Source organism: Leguminivora glycinivorella, chromosome 27, assembly GCF_023078275.1.
Source record: "Leguminivora glycinivorella isolate SPB_JAAS2020 chromosome 27, LegGlyc_1.1, whole genome shotgun sequence".
Taxonomy (NCBI): Eukaryota; Metazoa; Arthropoda; class Insecta; order Lepidoptera; family Tortricidae; genus Leguminivora; species Leguminivora glycinivorella.
In genome coordinates, this window is record NC_062997.1 from 1261929 (window position 1) to 1276083 (window position 14155).

At 41.2% G+C, this 14155-nt stretch overlaps 1 protein-coding gene across 1 annotated transcript in view; it reads left to right on the forward strand.

Moving 5' to 3' along the window:
• Positions 1 to 14155, forward strand: part of LOC125240189 (neurofibromin) — a 140904-nt gene that overhangs the window by 14403 nt on the left and 112346 nt on the right. Inside the window, 8 exon segments of the mRNA XM_048148013.1 lie at positions 1933 to 2082; positions 3171 to 3270; positions 5344 to 5486; positions 6620 to 6813; positions 8282 to 8390; positions 9459 to 9617; positions 10543 to 10736; positions 11246 to 11429. Of these exon segments, the coding sequence (XP_048003970.1) occupies positions 1933 to 2082; positions 3171 to 3270; positions 5344 to 5486; positions 6620 to 6813; positions 8282 to 8390; positions 9459 to 9617; positions 10543 to 10736; positions 11246 to 11429 (1233 nt within the window).

Genomic DNA, 14155 nt, shown 5'->3' on the forward strand with positions numbered 1-14155 from the left:
CCAGCATAACCGTGGCGGCCAGCGATACTGGTGGACAGTCAGCAGGATCGCGGCGTTGTCACGGCAGACGAACGCTCTGCATCACCATCGAGGCGCCAGCATAAGCGTGGCGGCCAGCGATATTGGTGGACAGCTTCAGCAGGCTCGCGGCGTTGTCAAGGCAGACGCACGCTCTGCATCACCATCGAGGCGCCAGCATAAGCGTGGCGGCCAGCGATACTGGTGGACAGCTTCAGCAGGATCGCGGCGTTGTCATGGCAGACGAACGCTCTGCATCACCATCGAGGCGCCAGCATAAGCGTGGCGGCCAGCGATATTGGTGGACAGCTTCAGCAGGCTCTCGGCGTTGTCAAGGCAGACGCACGCTCTGCATCACCATCGAGGCGCCAGCATAAGCGTGGCGGCCAGCGATACTGGTGGACAGCTTCAGCAGGATCGCGGCGTTGTCACGGCAGACGAACGCTCTGCATCACCATCGAGGCGCCAGCATAAGCGTGGCGGCCAGCGATATTAGTGGACAGCTTCAGCAGGCTCTCGGCGTTGTCAAGGCAGACGCACGCTCTGCATCACCATCGAGGCGCCAGCATAAGCGTGGCGGCCAGCGATACTGGTGGACAGCTTCAGCAGGATCGCGGCGTTGTCACGGCAGACGAACGCTCTGCATCACCATCGAGGCGCCAGCATAAGCGTGGCGGCCAGCGATATTGGTGGACAGCTTCAGCAGGCTCGCGGCGTTGTGGCGGGGGCAGAAGGTGGCCGCGCTGGTAGCCTGCATATTGACGACAGATCACTAACGGCGCGGCGCTCGCGTCGGGGCAGCAGCAGACATACTTACAGCGTCGCACGCGACGCCTATGTGGCGGCCACAACGTTGTTCGGCGGCACCGCAGAGATGGCCATCGTTAACGAGGAGGCAACTTCTACGCAACTTCGGCGGCGCCGACGCGGCGGACAACACTGCCGCGGTCAGTGGCGCTATCGCAGCGCTACAGTAAGTTCCGGCGCCGACACGTGGCTTGGGGCCTCCGCACCGAATCGGAAACCGAACATGTTCTTTCTAAAATAATATGAATCTGCTCACCCATTCGTCGGAGAAATTCAAACCTCTTTGGAGCGCGGTATTCCTCCACCGCGCCCTCCGCCGCCGCCGCCGCAGCCCGCAGGTCGCGCAGCCCGCGGTCGCGAAGCACGTGGTCCCCGGAGCACGTGGTCCCCGGCGGAGCAACTTACCTACGTTACCGCTTATATTCTCGCGCGAAACTTTTAATACGCGGATAACACTTCCTACTTTAGTCTCGGAAATGCGAATAGTTTAAAAAGAAAACTGATTAACGGTAACGATTTTTGCAGCATGGAACTTTCTTACAAAAAAGTGGGTAGAATCATAAAGCACCGCTCGTTCATTTCTATCGTGAGAACCCCGAAAGACGAATAATGATCGCTAGTGAGGCATAATATATCTCATTATTCAAGAAGAACGAGCGTAAATTAAAAGGGAAGAAAGAATTGACGGTGAAAATTGAAATTGAAAAATTTCATAATTCCGAAACGTTATAAGCCACTTTTTAAATAAAAACACGAATAACTCTGGTTTGACCAGAAGTAACAAGGAAATAGAAACTAAAAGATTAATTTCGAGACACCATGCTGTAAAAATGTTCGAACGGAATACGCGACAACCGGTCACTTCGGCGTTCGACGAAACAATGAGGGTGGCTGGTGGCGGGCCGGGGCGCGTAGGAGCCTTATGTTGCAGGTGGGGAAAACGGGACTACCAACATCGCGGCGGTGTGACGCCGGAGCGACTTACAACGAACGATGGCGCCATCTATCGGTCCGATGCGACGTCTACGACGTACTCTCTATATAAGACCTCGGATATACAAACGGCACAAATAATATACTATTATTAAAAACCTGTGTCTCTTTCAGGAATTCGCAGAAGTCCAATGCCGGCCTAACGAAGACCTCAGCAAATGCTGCGACACCCTTTTCGACATTTTACAAGATTGCTTCTCGGACAACAAGAAGTCTAGAGTCGCGATGTGGCCTCTACAGATCATGTTACTAGTTCTTAACCCCGTAAGTATGAGGAAAGACGTATATCGGCACTACTTTGAAAAAACTTGTATCTTCTTCTGTAAATGAAGAGAAAAATGTATTAAGTATTTATGGAATGCATATAGACTTACTACGTTTTGTCTTTGAGGAGCAGTGTGAGATACGATATTTTTTACGACGAAATTAATCCATTTTATTATTCTGGGATAGGATAGGTCTCTTATACTGATGTGCCGACGGAAAGTTTCCAAAATTCTGATATTTTCACATAGGGAAACTTCGGAAACTTTCCATACTTTGTATAGACAATTGTATGGATGGAAATTTTCCATTTCATAAATTTAAATTCCCTTTAGTTTTCGTGAATTTTTCAAGAAATTTAAGATTTTTTTGGAAAGTTTCCGCAACTTGCACATCTTAGGCCACTCGGCAGCCCTCGTGGCCTAAACGCGGTTCTCAACTTTTATAGCCTTCATAAAGTTACCATTATATACAGGGTTTCCCGTAAACCAATGCCAAAATTAAAAGGGGTGATAGGACATCTCATTAATTATCACTTTAAAAATTTGACTTTAATGAAAATGTGTAGTTTTAGAGATATTGGCACTTTTTTTAACGGCCAATATCTCAAAAAATATTTTCTATCTTTGTTTTCTTCGATATTAAACAAGAAAAAAAAGTGATACGTATATTGTGTTATAAATCAAGGGTGAACAGGCATCTTATGGGCGAGCTCACTCCATCGTAGGCCACGTCTTTGCCTTTGGCTGGTCTGTGGCCAAGAGTATAAATAAATAATTAATGTTTGATAGTTTTGACGACCGGCCTGACGCAGTCGGTAGTGACCCTGCCTGCAACGCCGCGGTCCCGGGTTCGAATCCCGGTAAGGGCATTTATTAGTGTGATGAGCACTGATATTTGTTCCTGAGTTATGGATGTTTTCTATGTATATAAGTATTTATATGTTATATATATCGTTGTCTGAGTACCCACAACACAAGCCTTCTTGAGCTTACCGTGGGCCTCAGTCAATCTGTGTAAGAATTTCCTATAATATTTATTTATTATTTATTTATTTATTTATACAAAAATAAAATATTGTTTTGCAGAAAGTCTTAGAAGAAATAGTAAATGCTGATAGCGGGGCTCCTTGCAGCCCGCGACACACAAAGAAGAAACATTTCGTCGATTCTGTGAAGAGGGGGCTAAGTAAGTATTCAAGTATTCAAGTCAGAACTTTCAGCGTCATAGCACACCTCGGACACTGGCGATTAGAGATGGGCCGAATATTCGGTAAATATTCAGTATTCGGCATATTTGGCAAGTTTTTCAATGTTCGTATTCGGCCGAATAGTTCGGTTACATTGCCGAATATTTACCGAATAAACAAAGTAAATAAATAGCGTAAGTTGTTTCGTAATTCATGGGATAATGACATCCGGTTTCAGGATTCTAAGGACCAAAGGGGGTTATAAATGAGTTAAATATAAGTACCTACACTAAATTATGTAAAAAAGTAAAAATAACATAGCTTACGAAACAAAAATCTCTTATACACTAAACTATAGGAACATTAAGAGCCTTAGTTAGTACCCAATGTACCCATTACCAATCATTGAAGAGTTTTTAACTCTAAGCCAGGATTTAAAATATGGTGGAACCGAATATTCGGCCGAATGTTCGGTTCGGTAACAGCTGAACCGAATGTTCTGCCGAATATTCGTATTCGGCAAAGTCCGTATTCGGCCCATCTCTACTGGCGATCAAATATTGATTGATATTGAAAGAGGCGCATTCCTAGCACACAGTCTTAGCTCGTGTAGGTGAACGCGTACTATGCTTGTATGAGTGAAATATGACAGGTCGACTGTTCGTGTTTTTGACAGGCGGTAACTGTGAGGTAACGGGGGTGGGTGTCACTTTCAGCGGGGAGCGGGGGTGGCCATACTGTACGATAGTACTACTTTATTATACTGTGGTCATAGTTCCATAAAAGAATGATGTTAAGGTACAGCGGGGCAAATCGCGACTGGCGCAATTGTAACTGATCCATTTTTTCCATTATTACGCTATGATGTTGAGTTCTACATTTATCCACCGAACACGCCTACCATATACAGTGCGTAAACGTAATAAGGGCAATAAATGAAACCAGGCATATAATTCAATATTGTTATCATTAATTAAGAAGTGTTTTTGAGTTACTCTTAATTTTCAGCCCATAATCAATTTTTGAAAAATTTCCCAGCAGCAATGTACTGTAAACGTGGTTGCGATGACAATCAATGACAACTGTCAACGAGCGTTTAACGCGAGTGTGTTTGCATTACGTTGCGGGCCGAATTAATTTGTATTGGATAAAAAAAAAATTCAATTTTAAGTAAAAGTTATCTAATTCCATTTTTTATGTCCTATACTCACCACCGTTAAGAGGTTCGCCCGTATTAGATTTACACCCTGTATAACCGGTGGACACTCTATTTAATAATGCAAACATTGTAAAACATGGAAAAAATTGACCAGTTACATTTGCCCCCTGGCAGGCAAGCATTAACTAACTAATAGTGCGATAGGGACGGCCTGATGTTTTATCATTTATCGCGCGACCATACTTGCCTGCCTGGTCGAGATTTGCCCCGCTTTACCTTAGTTTGTACGTATTACCATAGTGGACGGAATATATTTTTGAATAATTATAAATTGATTTACGCTAGGCCGGGAAAACGCTATACCTATTAGAGTTGTGTCTACTCGTTCACTGAAAAGATCGCTCCCAACTAGTGCGATCTCCGCAGAGTAGTTCTTTTAGGACATTTAGGACAGTAGTACACCGAGAGAGCGAGAGATAAATTGTGCATATGGCGTACAGTAACGTTCGCTCGTACTAGCCGAGATCTGATCGGCCGTCTCGCGCGCTCTCGGTCGGTTTCGGTAGGATCACACGGATCGCTTTACTGTCATTGTCACTCCTCGGCTCTTCGCTCCCATTCTGTTGCGCTTGTGTGAGTGTACTAAATGTCCTAGAGAGCAGAATCATTTGGGAGTAGTTCGGTCTAGTACAGTGCAGGGAATCGTGTCTTTTGTACTATTAGTACATGTCCTACACAAGCCTAATACCTATAGGTTGATGTGAATAAATATTGGTTTCTTATGTCAAATCATTTCTTGTGCTAAATTAGCCCATTTGTAATAAAAAAATAAATTAGATATGTCTAAAATACATACTTTACAAATGAAACATTATCAAATGCCTTAATGCTTATTAATATTTGTATTTCCCAGGCCCACAGAATAACTCCAAACAGATGACAGAAGCGGCAGTCGTGACTTGTGTCAAACTGTGCAAAGCATCTACGTACCTGAACATCGCTGACAGTGGCAATGTCACTTTTGTACTCGTCAAATCAGTCATTAATGATCTCAAGGTACGTGTTCAGTATTCTACAGTAAAGTATTATAATACTGAGTATATTTAAATGGTTCGGCCACCTACTAAGAATGGGAGAGGATCGGGCTGCTAAGAGGGCGTACCTGGGAAGACCAACTGGTAGCCGTCCGGCGGGTCGGCCCAGATCCCGCTGGGAAGTCAGTGTGATGGCGGATCTGTGTCAGCTACAAGCCGATGATTGGCAAGAAACTGCGCAGGATCGGGATAGGTGGCGTGCTCTCGTTTTGGAGGCCAAGATTCTCTTTGGCTCTATATTTAAAATATTGCAGGGTACTAACATTTTAATTACCTAAGTCGAAATATCACTCGACATGTTTCGATCCATTTCCGAGGATCTTTTTCAAAGACTAACGACCTCCCCGACTTCACTCGTTGAATGCACGGTGCGGTCGAGCGTTATTTTCGACTTATACAAATACAAGTAAACTGCTTAAAGTAAATATTTTAAATATGTTGGAAGTTTTATAGTTGAAATACTGGACATAGTTATTACTCAACATATACTAATACACAGATAAGAATATTAAAATGATTAATATCAATACATATGAAGTATCCTGGTCATGGCACCAAAATGTAAAGTTGTAGGGGGTGGTTTTTTTACCAAAAATTTTGTAAACCTGTACCAGCCATGCAAATGAAAAACAGAAGAACTACCACTGAAATATCAATTTGTTTCTTTTGAAAAACGAACAAAACAAAACAATGCAACTCTTTTCCAATTGAATATGATTTGAATTTAATCGAAATGAATAAGTACTTACAGGTAGGACCTTGAGCCTTAGTGCGTTTTCACATTATCCGATCCGATATCGGAAATATGACCCATACATTTATGCCGCCATCTTTGATTTTTGCCTTTGAAATCATTCCGACATCCAATAACGGATCGGATAATGTGAAAACGCACTTACGGCCCGGCCACGACATTGGTCTAAGCGCGACAGCGGTGAGCGGCAGCCATACGTGTGAATGAAAAGTCCCATCGCTGTGTCTCGCTCCAGTATGGCTGGGCCGTTAGAAGATTTTGTCTCTTTGCTGAAAAGTTAAAAAGGTATAAATGGCTATATTTTCGTTTTTCGTTAAAACTTAAATCTATTTTTCTTACAGTCCCTCCTCTTCAACCCGTCAAAGTCCTACGTGCGAGGCAGCCTGATCTCCGGCTATTCAGAACTGGACCTGATGACGGATTGCTTCGTCTCACTATTCCGCATTATGCCCCACACCAATGATGCTATTAAAGTCTGCCTCAACCTTAACACGCATATATCCTACCATTATGTCATCGTCAACTCTTTACTAAGGTTAGTATTATATACTCTGTCAAACAAGTCTGTCAGTAAATAAGAACAAAGAAAACTCTAGGTATCCTTTTCTCTAGCACCCTAAAGAAAAGGTTGCATATAGTTTTCTTTGTTCTTATTTACTGACAGACTTGTTTGACAGAGTATAGTCATCATCCTCCTTGCGTTGTCTAGTTTAGTTTTTAACCATCGACGCAAAAACGACGGGGTGTTATAAGTTTGACGTGTCTGTATGTCTGTCTGTCTGTCTGTCTGTGTGTGTGTGTGTCTGTGGCATCGTAGCTCCCGAACGGATGAACCGATTTGGATTTAGTTTTTTTTTGTCTGAAAGCCGAGTAACCTAACCACAAATTAAAATTTTGAAAAAACCCCCGACCGCGACATAGTTGACCGATTTTCATGAAACATGGCTAAGAACACTCCCGACTAACTCGGCTTTCAGACAATAAAACTAAATCAAATCGTTCATCCGTTCGAGAGCTACGATGCCACAGACAGACAGACACGTCAAACTTCGTCGTTTTTGCGTCGGGGGTTCAAAATAGTTTCTAATGAAATTCCGCAAAATGGCGCGTAATCATATCGTCACTACTTTTAAAAAATCTCGTATCTCACGCTGCTTCTCAAAGTTAAAACGCAGTAAGTCTATATGCATTCCATACATACTTACTACAATTTTCTTTTCATTGACAGACGAAGATACAAGTTTTTAAAAGTAGTGACGATATATTTCTGGCCAGGCTTGAAAAGTACCGGTCTAACCCCTTAGGCCTGATTTAGACGGCGTGCGAACTCGCATGCGATTTAAGTTACATTGCGGGCTGTTGAGGTTACATACAATTTTGCACAGCCATCAAATACCGCAATGTAATAAAACTCGAATGCGAGTTCTCGTACCGTCTAAATGGGCCCTTATTCATAAACGTACTCTAAAGTTATCAAGCCGATAAAGTTCGTTTGTCCCTTTCCGACGTATTGGCGTGATAGAAAAGGACAAACGAACTTTATCGGCTTGATAACTTTAGTGTATTTATGAATAAGGGGGGTAGTGTATATGCAAGTTCCAGTTTGAAATAGTAGAAAAAATTTACTAATCATCATCCTCCTTGCGTTATCCCGGCATTTGCCACGGCTCATGGGAGCCTGGGGTCCGCTTTGACAACTAATCCCAAGATTTGGCGTAGGCACTAGTTTTACGAAAGCGACTGCCATCTGACCTTCCAACCCGAAGGGTAAACTAGACCTTATTGGAATTAGTCCGGTTTCCTCATGATGTTTTCCTTCACCGAAAAGCGACTGGCAAATATCAAATGAAATTTCGCACATAGGTAAGTTCCGAAAAACTCATTGGTGCGAGCCGGGGTTCCAACGTGCGACCTTCGGAACGAAAGTCGCACGCACTTAACGCTAGGCCACCAGCGTTTCAGAAAAACAGAAAGCATTTACTAATACCTTATTATTTTTGCAGGATAATAAAGCAGCCGCGACTGCCGTGGTGGCCTCAAATAGAGTTGCTATACCCCCGAGCGGCTGAACTGAGGGCTATGTTCACAGACACGCTCAATAAAGCTACGCAGGTATGATCATAAATTAAATATAACAAGATCATACCATCCCATACATTAAAATGCGACCTTCTACGAACGCGCTTACACTCCACCACACATAGATGGCGCCACAAAAAAAATGTTTTGTAGCTTTCGATTATACTTGTAGATGGCGTTAATTGTCACTTTTGACATAGATTTACGGCTCGGAATTGACACTTAATGCCAATCTACAAATAATCGGTGGCAACAAGGCATTTTTTTGTGGCGCCATCTATGTGTGGTGGAGTGTAAGCGCGTTCGTAGGCGGTCGCATTTTTTTTTTTTAATAAATATTATAGGACATTCTTACACATATTGACTGAGGCCCAAGGTAAGCTCAAGAAGGCTTGTGTTGTGGGTACTCAGACAACGATATACATAATATATACATACTTATATACATAGAAAACATCCATGACTCAGGAACAAATATCTGTGCTCATCACACAAATAAATGCCCTTATTATTATTATTGTTGTTATAGTGGACCTTTGTGTGTCACGTCGACCAGAAGTGATCTATTGTGACGGCCCTTTGTGGTTAAATATCCTTGCTTATGCCCGTTGAGTCCAGAAAATTCCAGATTCTTTGGGCTGTAAGGTCTTGTACCTCATAGGGTTGCAGTACTTGCCGGCCTAAGTAGGTACTTCTCTTTGACATTAGTGGTCCGCAGGAACAGAGGATGTGCATTGCAGTCTCTTCGGTTTCCTGGCAGAACCTGCATATCGCCTCTTGTTTCAACCCCATTTGAAACATGTGTTATAAATGCCCTTACCGGGATTAATTTTAATGTATGGGATGGTAATATCTTGTTGTATTTAATTTATGGTAATACTATTGTAATATTAGCTACAAATTGATGAGCATTAGACTTTTCGCTCGACGACAAGTAGCAGTACTGATAATTTACGCTAGTTGACGCGTGATTCTCGCTAGATGTCAGTATGCCTATACAAATAACTCGCATTTACTGATGTATGGAGTTACAACTTACTTATTGCTCTATGATACATACTTACATAGATAAATACATACTTATACAATAATTATCAACAGGGTTACATAGTCCACACGCCGCTCCGTATGATCTCCCGCTCGCTGAAGTCCAAAGAGGTGCAAGCCAAGTTCAACAAATCTGAAGAAATGCCAGCGTACAGAAACCTGTTACTGTGTATGGTGCGGCTACTGCATGCGGATCCTATGCTCATGCTCAGTGTGAGTATAGCGATGTCATATATCGTGGGTTTACTGGTGAAACCCGATAAGTTTAGCAAACTGGTTTTAGAGATTCGAACTATGTGCAATTTCCACAATGTTGTTATTTCAAGGACAAATTATCTCGATTTATTTAGACTCGAAAGATCAAGCAAACGTAAACGGCAACCTTCAAATCGAGAGTGAACAGGCATCTTCTGGGCGAGCTCACTCCATCGTAGGTCACGTCTTTGCCTTTGGCTAGTCTGTGGTCAAGAGTAAGCCCATTTATAATTAAAAAAAAAAACGTATCTACACATGAAATAAATGTAGATGTGTAGATTAATTGGTTAATTATTTTTTAACATAGTAATGGTAAATTTTTTGAATATTGTATAACTAGCTTTATTAATAGTGTGTGAACCTGCCTTAGAAATCGATATTATTTGTAATCATGGTTCGTTAATATTTCTTGTATGTGGGTAGCTTTTGCACATTTTAATTTTTCCTCAGTCACTCGTTGACCACGAACGCTGTAAAGAGTTCGAAACGTCGGGATGTATTTTAAATTCATTATACGCGATTTAATCCGTTTCCATAGTTTTATTTCATGAGTAACTATCGCGGTAACCGAAGACAATATTAAAACGTATCTACTTAGCGTGTCAAATAAACTAAGTTAAATCCACTGCGTCAATTTTTGTAAGTTGAAGTCAACAAAAACATTAAAAATGCCTCGTTACGTGATATTTAATTGCAAAAACACAAAAATTATGAACACTCAAGGGCCTGGGACTTATTTAAAATACATATTTAAAGTATTAAGATTTCGTTTTTTTTTTGTTTGAAAACTGAATTAGCCGGGAGTGTTCTTAGCCATGTTTAATAAAAATCGGTCGACTATATTGGGGGTATTTTCAAAATTTAAATTTCGTTTTATTTACAGAACCCCGGCCGCTCAGGAATGGAGATCCAATCCTCAACCACCGAACTAATAAACGGCCTAGTATCCCTAGTCCACCAAACTGGCATGGGCGAAATATCACAAGAGGCTATGGACGCGTTGCTAGCGTTACATAGGCCTGACAGAGTTCATATGTGGAACCCTGAGGCACCGCTTAACACTTTTTGGGACATAAGGTTAGTAAAATCCATCTTCTAATATTATAAACGCCGGAAAATAGTATATTGTGCAACAAGGGAGTTAAGGGGGACTTTGTCAACGAGTGTTAATAACTCGCGACAGCCGCAGACTAGAGAGTTATAGACACGAGTTTACAAAATCCTTACCTCCTGAGTTACACACAATATTTTTCATCACATTTGAGAGGAAAACATAGAGAAAAAAAAATCATAAAGCAAAACCTTCAATGAATGGCAGTGTTGTACTGCCCGTTGTTATGGCAACGCGGTCTAGCACAAATCGAGATGGCCGTCACAATTTCCTGCCAGATTGCAAATTATAACGATTTATCTAATAAAACACACTGAAATAATTGTACTCCTCCCCTGGACTCCTTTTTCAACTGGACGGATGCTGCACTTAATCAGGAGGGTTGAAAATGGGGGGGGGAGCCTTAGCCCAGCAGTGGGACACTCTATAGGCTATTAAAAAAAGTACAAAATCTAACGACTACTTTCTTCCACAGCTCCCAAATCCTGTACAACATCAGCCAGAAGTTGATCCAGCGGCAGATCGGCAACTACCGCGAGGTGCTGCGGTGGCTGCGCGACATCCTGACATGTCGGAACGAGTTCTTGGCCAAGCACAAGGAGTACGCCAACGTGGGCTCGCAGATACCCATATGCAAGCAGGCGCATATCAAGCTAGAGGTCAGTGCTTCTCATACGGCCATATTTACAGCTTGGCAGTGAAGAGTAGAAAATGGAACTAAATTTTGCTAGCAACACACTTTTCTCATACATAACCTTACCACAAAATTTAAATTTAGAAAAAAAAAAAAACCGACAGAGTGGACCGATTTCCAAGGTTCGAAATTATCAAGTGTACCTATAATAAAGTCACTTATTACATTTTTTCATAAAAAAGAAGACGGTAAGTATATTGATCCAACATAGGTAGCGTCTTTTTCTATGAAAAAATATCAACAAATTACACAAAATAATTACAAAGAATTTCATTTTGTCCAATTTGCTCCTCCATTTTGTTTGTAATTATCAATCGATAATTATCCACCTTTTGTTATCACGATAATTATCGTGATAATAAAATATACAAAATCCTAAATCGGTCCATTCGCTTGGGAGCTACGATGCCACAAACACACACAGACAGACAGACACGTCAAACCTACAACACCGCGCCGATTTTCCGTCGGGGTTCAAATCCTGTACAACATCAGCCAGAAGTTGATCCAGCGGCAGATCGGCAACTACCGCGAGGTGCTGCGGTGGCTGCGCGACATCCTGACATGTCGGAACGAGTTCTTGGCCAAGCACAAGGAGTACGCCAACGTGGGCTCGCAGATACCCATATGCAAGCAGGCGCATATCAAGCTAGAGGTCAGTGCTTCTCATACGGCCATATTTACAGCTTTACAATAAAAAGTAGATATTGTTAGCAACACTTACCTACTTTTCTCATACATAACCATACCACAAAATTTAAATTAAAAAAAAAAAACGACAATGTGGACCGATTTCCTTAAATTTAGAAAAAAAAAACGTACAGAGTGGACCGATTTCTAAGGTTCGAAATTATCAAGATAATTACGCTTGATGATAATTATCCGATAATTATCAAGTGTATAAGGAATTCACTTGTTACATTTTTTCATAAAAAAAGACGGTAAGTATGTTGATTCAACATAGGTACCGTTTTTTTTTATGAAAAAATATCAAAAAATTACACAAAATAATTACAAACAATTTCATTTTGTTCAATTTGCTCTTCTAAAAGCCAATTAATATTCTTCATTTTGTTTGTAATTATCAATCGATAATTATCCACCTTTTATCACGATAATTATTGTGGGGATAAAATATACAAAATCGTCAATCGGTCCATCCGTTCGAGAGCTACGATGACACAAACACACACATACAGACAGACACGTCAAACCTACAACACCGCGTCGTTTTTCCGTCGGGGTTCAAATCCTGTACAACATCAGCCAGAAGTTGATCCAGCGGCAGATCGGCAACTACCGCGAGGTGCTGCGGTGGCTGCGCGACATCCTGACATGTCGGAACGAGTTCTTGGCCAAGCACAAGGAGTACGCCAACGTGGGCTCGCAGATACCCATATGCAAGCAGGCGCATATCAAGTTAGAGGTCAGTGCTTCTCATACGGCAATATTTACAGCTTGGCAGTGAAGAGTAGATATTGCTAGCAACACTTACTTTTCTCATATATAACCTAACCACAAAATTTAAATTAAAAAAAAACGACAATGTGGACCGATTTCCTTAAATTTAGAAAAAAAAAACGTACAGAGTGGACCGATTTCTAAGGTTCGAAATTATCAAGATAATTACGCTTGATGATAATTATCCGATAATTATCAAGTGTATAAGGAATTCACTTGTTACATTTTTTCATAAAAAAAATACGTTATATTGATTCAACAAAGGTACACGTTTTTTTTTATGAAAAAATATCAAAAAATTACACAAAATAATTACAAACAATTTCATTTTGTTCAATTTGCTCTTCTAAAAGCCAATTAAGATCCTCCATTTTGTTTGTAATTATCAATCGATAATTATCCACCTTTTATCACGATAATTATTGTGGGGATAAAATATACAAAATCGTCAATCGGTCCATCCGTTCGAGAGCTACGATGACACAAACACACACAAACAGACAGACACGTCAAACCTACAACACCGCGCCGATTTTCCGTCGGGTGTCAAATCCTGTACAACATCAGCCAGAAGCTGATCCAGCGGCAGATCGGCAACTACCGCGAGGTGCTGCGCTGGCTGCGCGACATCCTGACATGTCGCAACGAGTTCTTGGCCAAGCACAAGGAGTACGCCAACGTGGGCTCGCAGATACCCATATGCAAGCAGGCGCATATCAAGCTAGAGGTCAGTGCTTCTCATACGGCCGTATTTACAGCTTGGCAGTGAAGAGTGGAAAATGGAACGAAATATTGCTAGTAACACACTTTTCTCATACATAACCTTACCACAAAATTTAAATAAAAAAAAAAAAACAACAAAGTTGACCAATTTCCAAGGTTCGAAATTATCAAGATAATTACGCTAGGTGATAATTATTCGAAAATTATCAAGTGTATAGGGAATTCACTTGTTAAATTTTTTCATAAGTAAAAATACGTTATATTGATTCATAACAAATTACACAAATTAAATACAATAAATAGAAATGACATTTTTTGGCATTTAATATTTAACAAAAATCTACATTTTGGTCAATTTGCACTCCTAAAAGCCAACTAAGATCCTCCATTTTGTTTGTAATTATCAATCGATAATTATCGTTATAATTATCGTGATAATTATCCTTTCCAACCCTGCCGATTTCCATCAAACATGGGTAAGAATACTCCCGACTAATTCAGCTTAAA